This window comes from Trachemys scripta, chromosome 8, assembly GCF_013100865.1.
Source record: "Trachemys scripta elegans isolate TJP31775 chromosome 8, CAS_Tse_1.0, whole genome shotgun sequence".
NCBI classification, from domain to species: Eukaryota; Metazoa; Chordata; order Testudines; family Emydidae; genus Trachemys; species Trachemys scripta.
This window is the reverse complement of record NC_048305.1, coordinates 78,659,727-78,673,505: the sequence shown is the minus strand read 5'-3', so window position 1 is coordinate 78,673,505 and position 13,779 is coordinate 78,659,727. Positions and strand designations below refer to the sequence as shown.

The 13,779-nt window shown below is 42.2% G+C and overlaps 1 protein-coding gene across 2 annotated transcripts in view; it reads left to right on the top strand.

Moving 5' to 3' along the window:
- Positions 1-13,779, top strand: part of HS2ST1 (heparan sulfate 2-O-sulfotransferase 1) — a 183,113-nt gene that overhangs the window by 128,007 nt on the left and 41,327 nt on the right. For both annotated transcript variants that reach the window (XM_034778364.1, XM_034778365.1), the window contains 2 exons: positions 3,330-3,568; positions 12,818-12,903. In XM_034778364.1, the coding sequence (XP_034634255.1) occupies positions 3,330-3,568; positions 12,818-12,903 (325 nt within the window). The remainder of the gene's footprint in view (positions 1-3,329; positions 3,569-12,817; positions 12,904-13,779) is intronic.

The following is a 13,779-nucleotide window of genomic DNA, read 5'->3' as shown; positions in this document are numbered from 1 at the left end:
GCCTCCAGTGAAGTTGTCTATCTGTATACTGGCACATGTACAGAGCTCCTCCTTCAGTATGCTCTAAGCTTGTCTACATTGGAGTTCTTTGCATTGGTTTAGCTACACGGGTACAAACCCTGCTGTAGATATGCTGCACTGGTGTAAGAAAAGTGCAGATTATCTCTGTTTGATTTCTGCCGTCTGAGATGCTGTTCCATATTTGTGCCACTATGGCAACAGAGCAGTATCTGTCTTGTGGGAAGTGGGGAAGATCAACCTATGTGTGTCATGCTCCCTGCAGATGTGTGGTGGTATTACCATGCAAATTCCACATCTACTCTTGATATTTGCACATGCAGAAGGAGTTATCTTTTGTGATCTACACGCAGTTTTTATACTAGTATAACGAATTTGGTTAGGAGTATGTTGTTGTTGTTTTTAAACTGAAATAGTTATACCAGCACAAGACTTAGCATGGATGCAGTTATACTAGTATAAGTACTTCTATTTTGGTATTGTGGCGTCAGTACTAGAGGAGTTGCACCGCTTTAATCGTGCTGGTAAAGTTAAGTGATACAACTACTTTGGCTAGACAAGACCATAGGAATGTTAAATCTGGTCTTTCCTAATTTTACTGGAAGACTTCTTTGATGTCACGGAGCATTTTGTTGTGAGTTCCAACTTCTTAATTGAATGTGCAGGGGTGTTGAGTTCTTAACAAAGAGATCATTTATCCAATATGGTAACAAAAAGAGTTGTAAACAGCTCAGCTACAGATCCTTCCACTGTCTTGTGTCATTGTGATGTTGTCATTTCACTGGTTCTCCAGACATATTCTTCCCAGGCAGACTATTTCACAAATGGAAATCACACAGGGAACATGGCAGCTTTCTGGAGTTTTAGCTTAATGATATTCAAGATGTGCTGATGATCCACATCATTTCACAACTAGGTGAGGTTACTATTTTAAAAAAAGTTAATATTAGGTTTCCTTTAATCTATTTGCTGAATTAAATGACTTACTCTAGGGGAAAAAAACAGAATTCTTCTTTTCTTTCTAGATTTTTCAGTTCAGGCAAATGGGTAAGACTAGACTTTCAATTGTCAATTGCGAAATACATGAATCGTTTACAGGCAATTTCACACCCATCTGGGCTGCCAGAGGAAACCTTGTCTGTCAGTGGTTACAGTGCTGCCAGCACTGCTCAGTTCAAGACTGTGTGCACAGCAGAAAGAGATGCATACATCTGTACTTCTTTCTTCTTACAATTATTATTGTGGTAGCACCCAATGGCCCCATTCAGGATTGGGGCTTTGTATGAGGAGTTGTACAGGTACATTGGAAGAGCATAAAAATCTTATGCATATATGAGAGTGGGGAGCGAGAAACTTTCCCTGAACTCCACTTGGCCTAGAGGGAAAGTGCATTGGGCTGAGAGCCAGGATCGAACATTAGATTCTTGTCTCACTGGTTCATAACCCTTACTACTGAGCAAAGCTTCATATTCGTAAGCTAAGCGGAAGACAAGTATTATCCATTTTACAAGTAAGGTAATCGAGAGGTTGCCCATGGTCACTTCAAGCAGACCTGGGATTATAACTCAGGTCTCTAATATGACAGAGCAAACTCTCACCCATTCTGTCACACTGACTTTGAATGTGCCAAATCTGTATATGTAGCTATGCGGTCTGTAATCACTGCTCTAAACACTAGACCACACTGCCCTTGAGCCAGAAAGAGAAACCAGGATCATAACTAACATTCCCCTGTTGTCACACATAGCTGTGCCTTGCTGAGTGTGTGTCATAACCTCTTTCTAGGACAGTGGTCCCCAAACTGTGGGGCACACCCTCCTGGGGTGTGTGTGTGTGTGTGTAGGAACTTTCGGCAGGGGACCAGGCCAGTCCCTACATGGGGCAGGAAGGGAACACCACCCAGCCCTGGCCACAGCTCCTAGCCTCAGGCCCTGCTCCCAGCCTTAGGCCCCCAGTCCGTGGCTGCAGCTCCAGCCCCGCTCCTTGCCTCAGCCCTACCCCTGGCTACAACTGTGGCCCTGCTCCTGGTCCCACCTCTGACCGTGGCCTCCAGGAGCATGGACAGATTCCACTACTGGTAAGGGAGTTGGGGGGGCGTGAAAGAAAAAACTTGGGGACCACTGCTCTAGGAAGTACTCCATATAAAGGACAACAGCTTATTTTTACTAACAATTATTCCTTTAGTTCAAGTAGAAAATGTTTGTGATGTGAATCTCTAGATCCTGAGCTCAAACCTTGTTGTTGACCCATGTGGAAAAAAAAGTACACCATTAAAGACAGTATTATCGTAATGCATAAGTCTAAAAAGATGCTTTGAAATTTAAATTGTGAATGGTGGTGGGTGCTCTACTTAACCTGAATAGATCAAAGGTTTTGAATTTTGTCTGGGTCAGCACAAAGTATGTTTGGCATACTGTAGAGCCATAACGATCTACTTCTCATTTTCCAAGTAGCTTTGATATTTGAAGAGGAGACCAATTGCCCAGAGCATTGTCCTTTTTGTAAAAGGAATTTTTATTTTTATTTGTAGCTTACCCACCTCTCCAAAACAGGTCTTATTCAGGGCTTGCTTTTCTCTTTTTTTTCCCTTCCTTGTGTTTCATATAGTTTTGTATTCAGTGCAATAATTTTGCCCCCTAATGTAAATCATTTCATAGGCTTCTCCTGTTTCTTTTCTCATCAAATTTGGGTGTAATACATCTAATTAGATTTTTGCAAAACCATACATTGTAGTATTTACACGTGGGGAGTTGTCTTACTTGGAATAAGAACAGTAGTAGTTTTATTTAAACTCCCAGTGTCTCTTCACCATTAAATTGACTAAGCCCTCTATGGTCAGTGATTTTACTGTTTTTTTAAATACATATTTTATACTTTAATATTTGAACTAATTATTCCTTTTACCTAGTATCATTTCTGAGTACTGGGTATTTTATAGGATTTTGGGGGGACTTGTGAGAAGTGTTACCATTTTGATACAGCATCAGAGACAACTTTTTAAAGAAAAGAGGATAGCTTGTTTTAATGCTAACATAAGTCAAAGGAAAGAATATCCCTCACTGGTTAGCAGTTTCCAGACAACATATTTTGTCTCCAAGCATAATTTAGCTTAATCTATAAAAACTCATTGAGCGGGAATGGAAAACTTTAAATCCAGACGTTAAAAAACAAACAATTTAGTAGTTGTTTTCTTTATTAGTAAGATGGTTTTTAACCTTTTTTGTCATTTTAATTCTAAGGACTGAGTTTCAAGATCACTATCTACTTTTTCATTATCACTGAAAGCTTAGTTTTTCTGTTTCTCTTTACAGAAAGAGCTATTGCAAGACATGAAGTCAGAGAAATAGAACAACGTCATACAATAGATGGTCCTCGACAAGATGCAACTCTGGATGAAGATGATGATGTGGTGATCATTTACAACAGAGTACCTAAAACTGCAAGCACATCCTTCACAAATATTGCCTATGACCTTTGTGCAAAGAACAAATATCATGTTCTGCATATCAATACAACCAAAAATAATCCTGTTATGTCACTGCAAGATCAGGTAAGTTAAATTTGTGGAGATGATGGTATGGGTTTTTAGCCACTTCAGCAGTTTTAATATATTAGATATTTTATTGTGTGTTCAGCACTATTCAGGAAAAAGCATTTTGAGTGTGTACATACGTCCACAAATAGTAATTTACTATTATAAATATAACCAGAGGAACAGATGGAATTGGGTGCCATTATAATGTAGCTTTATTAAATAAGTTTATAATTAGAATGACATTTTCTCTGTATATGGAGAAAGTTAATATTGTTTCATTATGTAACAGGATTAATTTACCACACTACTTGGCATGATAGAAGTCTCTGCTTAAAGGTCAAAGACTAGAATAAAAAGGGATACAGTGGATCAGGATTGACCTGCATTGGCGTAGCAATGTGTAATACTTGTCTAGTATATTGTCTATTCATGTTATGCTTGGCTGTACATAGTGCTTCCACTTCACCACTTTCATGGGTATCAAAGTTAACTCTCCAAAAATATATTTTAAATGAGAAGAATAAAAAGCTCATTCAGCTAGGTGAGTTATAAATTACTAGCGAGGAAATAACATAATGCAATGAACATCTCAAGGAAAATTGTATTAGGAAGTGTTTGGTATTATATAATGTTCAGCAAGTTTTCAGTCCACTTCTGTGTCCCTGAATATTTCTAAGTTCTTTTTTAAACCCTATTCTTTAAAAATCCCGCACTACATAATGTTACTCTGCTTGCAGTGTTTAGCTTAACAGAAAAACATTATTTGCAAAATTAGTTGTGCACAGTTGTGTATCTAATTTGCCAAAGCAGTTACTGTGAGTAAATTCATAAATGTAATTGCATATGCAAGTGACCAATTAGACCTGTTAAAGTATACAGTTGTCCAATTTGCATATGAAATCATGTGCCTGAATTAGTCTCACGTATGCACATTCCTGACTTTGAAAATCAGATCCCAAATCTCTGTTAGCCTATTTTTTCTGTAATTTAAGTGAACATGGATCAACTAAATATAGCATTACCAGTAATGCTGCTTGTGGCAGATTGTCAAGTCAGGATCAAGATTCTGGGTTGTTGCCCTTAGTTATAGGTAAAATAAAGTAAGAATAATCATTGGCAGGGATAATGAGCTGTTTTCTTAACAAGTAATCGAACTGTGTGTGTCTGTCTCTGAGAAAGAACCTACGATTGAAACATATTTGGTTTTATTTCAGAATTTTGGATAATTTAAATTCAGAAAGCAGTGTTTCAATGGACAATATGAATCACTGACTTAAAGAAACTGAAGTGGTTTTCGTACCAAGGCTTTTGCCAACTGTATAGTAAATATTTGACAATAGTCAATATTTTTTTAAAATAAACAAAAACTCTGGAAAGGATGTAACGCCTTCAAGCTTCAGGGCAACCTCTATGGGCTTAACTCTACCATATGGCTGTTACTAGCACAAACTGAAAGGTACCTAGTTCACATTAATGTAGTCCTCTTCAAACAGGTCTATGTTATTGCAAACTAGATACCTTTTAGTTCACACTAGCAGCATCCCCACGAGGGAGCTGGAGTATTTTAGTGTGCACTGCAGTTCACACCCCTGTAGCCCAAATTATGAGGTTGTGTAAACAAGCCCTAACTTTTTGGGGTGATAATCTGTCATCTAGAAAAGTTTCAAGCCATTCCTGCCTACGTAGGATTTCTACCTCTTGATCCTGGACACGGTACCAAACTTGATGGATCACAGTTCTGCTTCAGTGTAGCAATCTGTGTTCCTAAATTCAGAATGGTTAGTTGTCACGATTTCCTCAAGTCTGTCCCAGAACTGGGGAATCTCAGGTTTTCTGTCCACCACTTGTTGCCTCTCCTGCAAATTTCTGGATTTTTTTGGCAGCCAGTCAAGGGCTGGTTGCTGTGACTCCATTCCCTATAGAACCAGCCAGTAAGGCTGCTACATGGTCATCTGTTCCACCCTTCCTCCAATAAGCAACTCAGATGGCGCTGCGGGGGAGGAAATTATCTCCAGAAAAAGGAATACTAAAATAGCCAGCACAAAAAATACAGTCAGAGAAAGAGAGGTGCAATAGCAAAATGATTAGCCCTGCCTATTGGGAGAAAAGGAACATAGCGGTGGAGTAGCTGCTGCTGTTGACAAGAGGCGCATGCAGCCTAGGAAGTAAGGGGCCTCAGACTAAGGTAACTGTATTTCTCATAGTGGATATTTTCCACTAGCTTAGTGCACTGAATAAGTTCAGCATGAAACACTGAACAAATATCATTATCATTCACCTTGAGCAAAAAGACAGTTTTGGTAGTTTCTTTAGAATTTTCTCTTCACCCCATACTGCATTCATTCTACTGGACTGTTTGTTCCTGGTGAACACAGAGCTAATTCTACTCAGTATAGCAATATGTCTTGAGCAAGTATTTAGAAGTTATAAACAAAGCCAACATCATAATGAAAAGCTGGAACATTTCAGGTGTCTCAAAAGAAGTTCCTGGGACACAAAGTCATAGGAAAAAGCTAGATATATGGTCAGTACTGCAGGGAGGAAGAAGGATGGATTTAGGGGACAAGGAGAGGTAATTGGTGGATTGGGAGTAAACTGTGTAGTAGGACACCAGTTTTGTGCTGTATGCACTTTTCTTTAATGTAAATATTCCCTGGCTTATTTTGCTGAGTTGATATAGGACCTTCTGGCACCTCCTGTTTGATCGCTGGAATCATTTTAAGCTTCCAGTTACCTAGAAAACTGAACTTCATCCTTCATTCCTGTTTTCCTTGCAGTACTTCTTAGCTCCTCTGAGTACATTTGATCCAATTTTCAATTGAGTGAAGCTCAGCTGAGCTAACACCTATTAGGAGCTCTGAAATAGCCTTTCGGTTATTTTTCTAAAAATACCTGGAAAACACTTTCATAAAAACTCATTCACACTTGTATTTTCCAAAATAACCTCAAAGATCTTACTTAGTTTGGACACAAACTTTAATCACTGACTCATGTGAGCCCCGGTAGCTACAAGGCCCTTTAAAATAAAACAAACAAGCAAACAAAAGCTGACCCACATTCAACAGGAGAGAGAGACAGAGAATTGCAAGAAATAGTCATCAGTGACCCAATGAGGGGAAAAAAATCATTTACCTCCAGCATGGCTATGGGTTGTCATAAAACTTCAGAAGTTCTTTTTAGTACATGTCCACATCTTAAGCCAAATGCAGTACAGCAGCTCACTTACCCTGTCTTGGCTTGTCCTGGACTGAGTACCATCTGTTGAAAGATGAGCTAAGAAAAGTCCTGGCTAAATTATCTAAGCAGGCCTCTGATATACATGATGACTGTATGCTATGATTGATATTACCTTCTTAGCCATGGGTTTTGCTTGGACCAGCATGAAACAAAGAGTAAGTTAACGGTTCTTCTTCGAGTGGTGCCCCTATGGGTGCTCCACTGTAAGTGTGTCTGCATCCCTGCACTGCTGATTGGAGAACTTCGGTAGCAGCGTCCACTGGGCCCATGCATGCACTGTTTCCTCGTGCTGTTCCACGAGGCTAGCCAGTGCGCGTGGGTTAGCCGTCCTCAGTTTCTTCTCACCTGCCCCTGGTTAGAGACGGAGCCTTTTCTTTAGCTTTTAGAAACTCTTTAGCCTTCTTTTGACTTTTATTTGGCCTTGACTTAATTTTTTTTTTTTTGTTCTTGTGTTGACCCCTTGTGGGTGAGAGGAAACCCCCTGACAAGGGTATGCCCAGCTCTCCAGGCTTCAAGAAGTGTCGCACTTGCAGCAAGACAATCCCAGTGCACTCCCAGTGCATTTGCTGCCTCAGCAAGGGCCACGTCCAAAAAGGTGTTCCCTCTGCCAGCAGTTCCGACTGAGATTCCTGCAAGGTCAGAGATCTCCACCAGAAAATCATCTGTATGGAGGCAGCTCTCTGACCCTAGCCCTCCGGCAGGTGTGAGTCTTCCCCTCAACCTTCAACTTTGAAGGATAGTGGGTCAAACGGTCTTGGGACTCCTCTCATAATTCAAAAACTCAAGTCCCCTCAGTGAGCCTGAGGGATAGCCAAAAGTGATCACCATCTCTGTTGATGTCCAGTACTGTTGACAAGCACACGGATCCTTTGGGCATGGGCATCGAATCTTTGGTAGAGAGAGACAAGGTCAAATGCCCTAAGACGTTCCCAGTACGCAAGCTGTCATTGGTACCACCAGCGGCAGTGGCCCATCTGCCATTGGAAAGATCGGTACGGGTGAGGTCCTCTTCTCTCCCAGCACCACTACTGACGCTGGGATGTTCAGTACTGGCAAAATTTCATCAGGCTGGTGACCTGGCTATGTCAGAAACTCGTGACTCTCTGCCCCTCGGTATCAAGATCATGGCACTGAGCATGGCTGACCAAAGGGTATTTCCGCACAATCATGCCATGCCCCTCTGATGTCAAGTGAGGGATCGGACAGTGAACCAGATGGGGTTTCTTCTTCTCTTCCTCCCAAGCTTTATATGGGACCTGATATCAACAGGGTCTGGGACTGTACCACCAGAAGGCACTGCCACCCGTGGGCACCTCTGCCAGGCCATATGCCCCCACAGGGGCCATACTAGGACCCGTGGGTGGCACACCACCAGCCCGTCTCAAGGGCATTGAGCGTTGCCCAAGCACTTCCCAGGCATGCCCCTTGGCTACAGCATCACATGCCTTGGAAGTGGAGGAGCGAGAGGTGGACGCAGAGGAGGCGGTCACACTCACGGCCATATCCTCTTCTTTACTGGACGAAACAGTCATGCTGTTGCCACCGTCCATGACTTCCACATGTCTCGAGCTGGTGAAGAGTGTGGTGGACACCCTCCACATACCATTGGAGGAGGTTAAAGATACACACCACTAGCTCATCGATATCTTCCATGCCTCATCTACCTCCAAAATCGCCCTCCCAATTAACGAGGCCATCCTAGACCTAGCTAAGATGGTGTGGCAAATCCCAGCTTCGGTGGCCCTGACATGCAAGCAGGCAGACAAAAAAAATTATGTCCCCGCAAAGAAATCAAGAGTTACTATTTATTCACCCATTGCTCAGTTCCATTGTGGTGGATGCTGTGAACGCTCATGCCCGACAACACCGCTTTAGGACAGCACTTTATGACCGAGATTGGAAGCGTCTTGATCTCTTTGGCAGGAAGGCATACTCCTCAGCCACTTTACAATTTCGAATCTTCAATTACCAGGCGTTCACGGCAAAGTATGAGTATACAAATTACAATAAACTACAAGACTTTGTTGATAAACTGCTGGATAACTCCCAGGATTCCTTCCAGGCCATTATCCAGAAATGGCAACTGATGGTAAAAAAGCCTGTGATGATGAGACGGGCATTGTGGCTTCCCCTCTCGGGTTTCCTGAAGGAGATGCAGACCATGGTAGAGGACCTCTTCTTTGAGGAGGTGAAGTTTATCACGAGAAGATCAACGCCTCTCTCCACTCCTTGTAGGATTCCAGGGCTACTCTCAGGTCACTGGGAAGCTACACACCGGGACAAAAGAGACGCTTCAGCCCTCAATACCAGCGAAGGCCTTATTCATCCCAATTCCCATCACAACAGCACTATGAGCCCCATAGGAAAAAAGGGAATGTTCTCAAAATGAAAGTTTGGGTCAAGGACAGGTAACCCAAAAACATCTGCCCCTAAGCATCACTTTTGACTGGCAGGTCGAGGCACCAAGAGATCACTCCCCTCTACTACCTGTGAACACACCCCCATTTGGCAGCATTCCACAGTGCCTGGGAGTGCATAATTTCAGACAGATGGGTCCTTGAGATCATCAGATCCAGATATTTCATCCACTTCACCTCCCTATCCCCTCCACAAACACCCTTCCCCATCCCTCTTCAGAGACCCTTCTCACAAGAGTCTACTATGGTAGGAGATAGACTCCTGCAGTTAGGAATCATAGAACCAGTACCTCAGCATCTACGAGGCAAGGGGTTCTACTCGTTACTTCCCAATTCCCACCAGGAAAGGATTTCAGAGCTCTCAGCAAGTTCGTCAAAGCTCAAAAGTTCAAGATGGTCACCCTATTGACGATCATTCCATCACCATAACAGGGAGACTGGTTTTCGGCCATCAACCTACAAGATGCTACTTTCACATCTCAATACTACTAGCTCACAGATGTTTCCTTCTTTCACTCCTCCCCTTCGGACTTCCATCAGCACCCAGAGTATTTTCCAAAGTTCTCTCAGTTGTGGCTGCCTAGCTACGATCTCAAGGGATAATGATCTACCCTTACCTGTGCGATTGTCTCCTGAGAACCCAGTAGCTTCAGGAGGCTCGTCGAGCCACTGAAGACACAATATGCTTGTTCACGGAGCTGGGCCTGCAGATTGGTTCCCAGAAGTTGACTCTCACACCAGGGCAATGCCTAGAATTCACAAGGGCCGACCTAGATGAGCTATAGGCCAAAGCCTTCCTACATCAGGACAAATTTCTATCCCTGGTGTCGCTTATAGACATGGCTCAATGCAGTCCTCAAGTGCCAGCAAGAATCTGCCTCCAGCTCCTGGGGCATATGGCAGCTGGCACAGCAGTGATTTCACACACCAGACTTCACATGCGATGCCTACAGCTGTGGTTCAGCTCGGTTAACAGACCAAACTGGGACATTCTGGACAAAGCCCTGTCACTGCCCACCAGGATCAAGAACTCCATGGACTGGTGGAAGAACCTGGCCAATGCATGCAAAGGGATCCCCTCCTTACAGGCGCCACCTTTGTAACTCCTTACCACTGACACATCCCCTCATAGGATGGAGCATGCATTTAAACAATATCACAACAGAAGGCAAATGGTCACCTGCAGAGACGTCCCTGCACATCAATCTCCTTAAGTTGAGAGCGGTGAGGAACGCCTGTGCCAGTTTCCTCCCACTGATAACAGGATCACATATAAAGGTCCTGATGGACAACATAGGCTGCATGTATTCTATCAACCACCAGGGAGGAGCCAGATCACCCTTTCTATGCACAGAATCAATGAAACTGTGGAACTGGTGTATCTCTCACAACATCACCTTATCCGTGGCTTACCGCCTGGGCATGCAGAAAGTGGTAGCGGACAAGTCAATCGCCCTTTCTTGCTTGACCACTAGTGGGGGGAGATGCATCCATCAGTACTTCATGGCTTGTTTGCACAGTGGGCAACACCGTCAATGGATCTGTTCACCACTTACCAAAGCAGGAAGTGTCCACCGGACTGTTCCAGGACGGGTATTGAACGGCACTCTCTGGGCAATGCTCTCTCCTCTCATGGGACAAGGACCTTCTTTACGTCTTCTTTCCATTTCCTCTTCTGCTGAAGGTCCTGCTAAAGATAAAGAGCGATGGCGCTTATGTAATTTTGATTGCTCCCACGTGGCCGAGACAGACCTGGTACACTTACCTGCAGCTCGCAATGTGCCCACTGATTTTCCCTTCCAGCCACTCTGCACCTTCCCTCTCTCAGGACACAGGGTATACCATACATCCCAAGTTGGGAATCTTCCACCTCAAGGCATGGATCCTATGTGTTCCAGCACTTAGAAAGCTCATGCTCAAAGGAAGTGCAAGAGGTTCTACTACACAGTAGAAAGTCCTCCGCAAGACGCACTTACCTGCAGAAATGGTCCAGGTTCCAGATTTGGTGCACGTCCCAACAAATCTCTCCAGTGTCAGCAACTCTTTCCCATATTCTGGAATATGCCCTGACCCTTAACAAATCGGGGGTTATCCCTAAGCTCTTTTAGGTTCTACCTAGCAGCTGTTACAGCATTTCACCAACCCATAGAGGGGTACTCGGTACTATTGCACCCAATATTGCAATAGTTATATTATTTAGAACCTGGCTAACTCAAGGACATTATCTCTGTGCACTACTGTGATGAAACAGTTTTGCTGACCGTATGGAAGCATGCTCTTCAAGATTGCAAGTAAGTCATTTTCAGTGGAGGCTCCCTTGACAATGGGGCTTTCTTCATCTGGTGCTCCATGGATCCAGAAATTTACTAAACTGAAGTGTGTAGTGCAAGGCATATCTTTTTGCAATAAATAACCATAAGTAAATTATGTATTATGGTTGGCTGATATGGCACAGTGAGGCAAACAATTTCTGAAGTCTGTTGTGCACAATTTACTGTGACGCATTTACCAGGTTATTTCACCCAAGTACTACAGCACAGTGGGTGCATAAACATAAATGGGGGAGGCATGAATCTGAAGTCAACTCAAATACCCTACTGGTATGTTCCTTTAAAAAAAAGTAAGTCACTGCAATTTGGGCCATGTATCTTATTTTGTACTGCATGATCATCTTCCAAATGTGAGGTCTGCTTAGAACTTGATCAGCTCTTGTCTAAGGGCTAGTTCATGCCTTGGTATGATCTAAGAACATAAGAACGACCATACTGGGTCAGACTTAAGGTCCACCTAGCCCAGTAACCTGTCTTCCAACAGTGGCCAGTGCCAGGCACCCCAGAAGGATTGAACTGAATAGGTAATCATCAAGTTATCCATCCCCTGTCGCCCATTCCCAGCTTCTGGCAAACAGAGGCTAGGGACACCATCCCTGTATAGATTTAGATTGTCATGTTGAGCTTTTGGGCTTAAATTAATTTTTCCTAGTAATAAGCTCCAGAGAAGAATGCAGATGTTCCTTAAACTAAATGTAGTGCAGAAATGCAGTCTGGCTGATGGTCCATCCAAAAATTAAAATTTTGTTCCTTTTGAGCAAATGGTCCACCAGGTTTGATGCCTTCATGTCCCTGTAAAATAGGTGAAACGCTGGCTTTTTATAGGATCTAACGCATTTGAAGAAAAAATCGTTCCCTTCTTGTGGAAAATCTGTTGGAAACTGAATACAGATTGATGGATTTGGTCCCTGTTGCTCACTGCTGAGGGAACTCTGTATTGCCTTCAAACTATGTTTCAGACTAACAAAAAATACTAATTAAAATGTTGTTTATATTGATCATATTTCTGACTTTGCTTTCTTTGCCTTTCTGATTGCTACTTTCTGCTTCATATTTTTTTAGCTTTAAATTGTGACTCTCTAAGATGAGTCAATTGCCATGTGCTTCTAAATAAAGTATCCTTTTCAGTTAGTCATATGTCTTTTGGTAATATTCATAGTGATAGATTTTTATCATAATGCATCGTTCGGTTTTACTTATTGAATGGAACATATTATTGGAAGCTAAGCATCAGCCATTCCAAACAGAATTGGAATATTGACTGTTTTCTACTTTTGTAGGTACGATTTGTTAAGAATGTAACTTCCTGGAAGGAAATGAAACCAGGATTTTATCATGGACATATATCTTACTTGGATTTTGCAAAGTAAGTTACCCAATGATTTGTTTCATCTACAATGGTGGATACTATTTATATTCTTAAAACTACACAGTAGATAAAATATTTCCTTCCGAAACGTGATAGTTTTACCAGCTTTCAGTTGTGGAGTCCAGTAGTTCAAGTAGATTATGTAGATCCATCTTAAATATTACTGCCCTCTAGTGATCAGAATCTAACAACTGTTTTTAAAAAAATTGAAACATTGAGTGTCCTTCAAAATAGCAATATTCCCTTTAGATTTTTAATACAACTTTGTCCTGTTTATTGCATGATAAAAAAGAATTAGCTCATTGTTTAGGACCTGACTCCACAAGTTAGCAGTATTATTCCTTGGTTGAGCAACAGAAGTGCCTTTGCCTGAGAATTTCAGCTCGCTCTTCTGAATACTGAGTGTGTCATCCTAGTGATATGCTTCACAGGCTGAGAAGTTTAGACGCAATCTGTTCCCAAACATACCACATCTAATACGTAACACCATATAACTGGTATTCAGTTAGGTTACTTTGAAGTTTGTGGCTCTTCATGTTCACCATACATTTTAAACTTTTTTAAATTTAGTTTTTAACATGCCACAGTTAATAACATACCAATATATTAAAGCAGTCACTTTTGTGCTATACACTAATACTATCTTTACAAAAATACATAGAAAATACACTGAATAATGATCCCCTTTGTAGAGCTTAATCCTGCTCCCACTGAAGTCAATAATAAAACTCCTATTGACTTCAGTGGTGCAAGATCATGCCTATATTCCCCATCACTTGTGTTCCTCCTCCTTTCCACTCAGACAATTAACTAAGACCTCAGAGGGTAAAGATCTTTTGGTTTGTAGCCTTTAAACCCCTCTCTAGAAGTAAT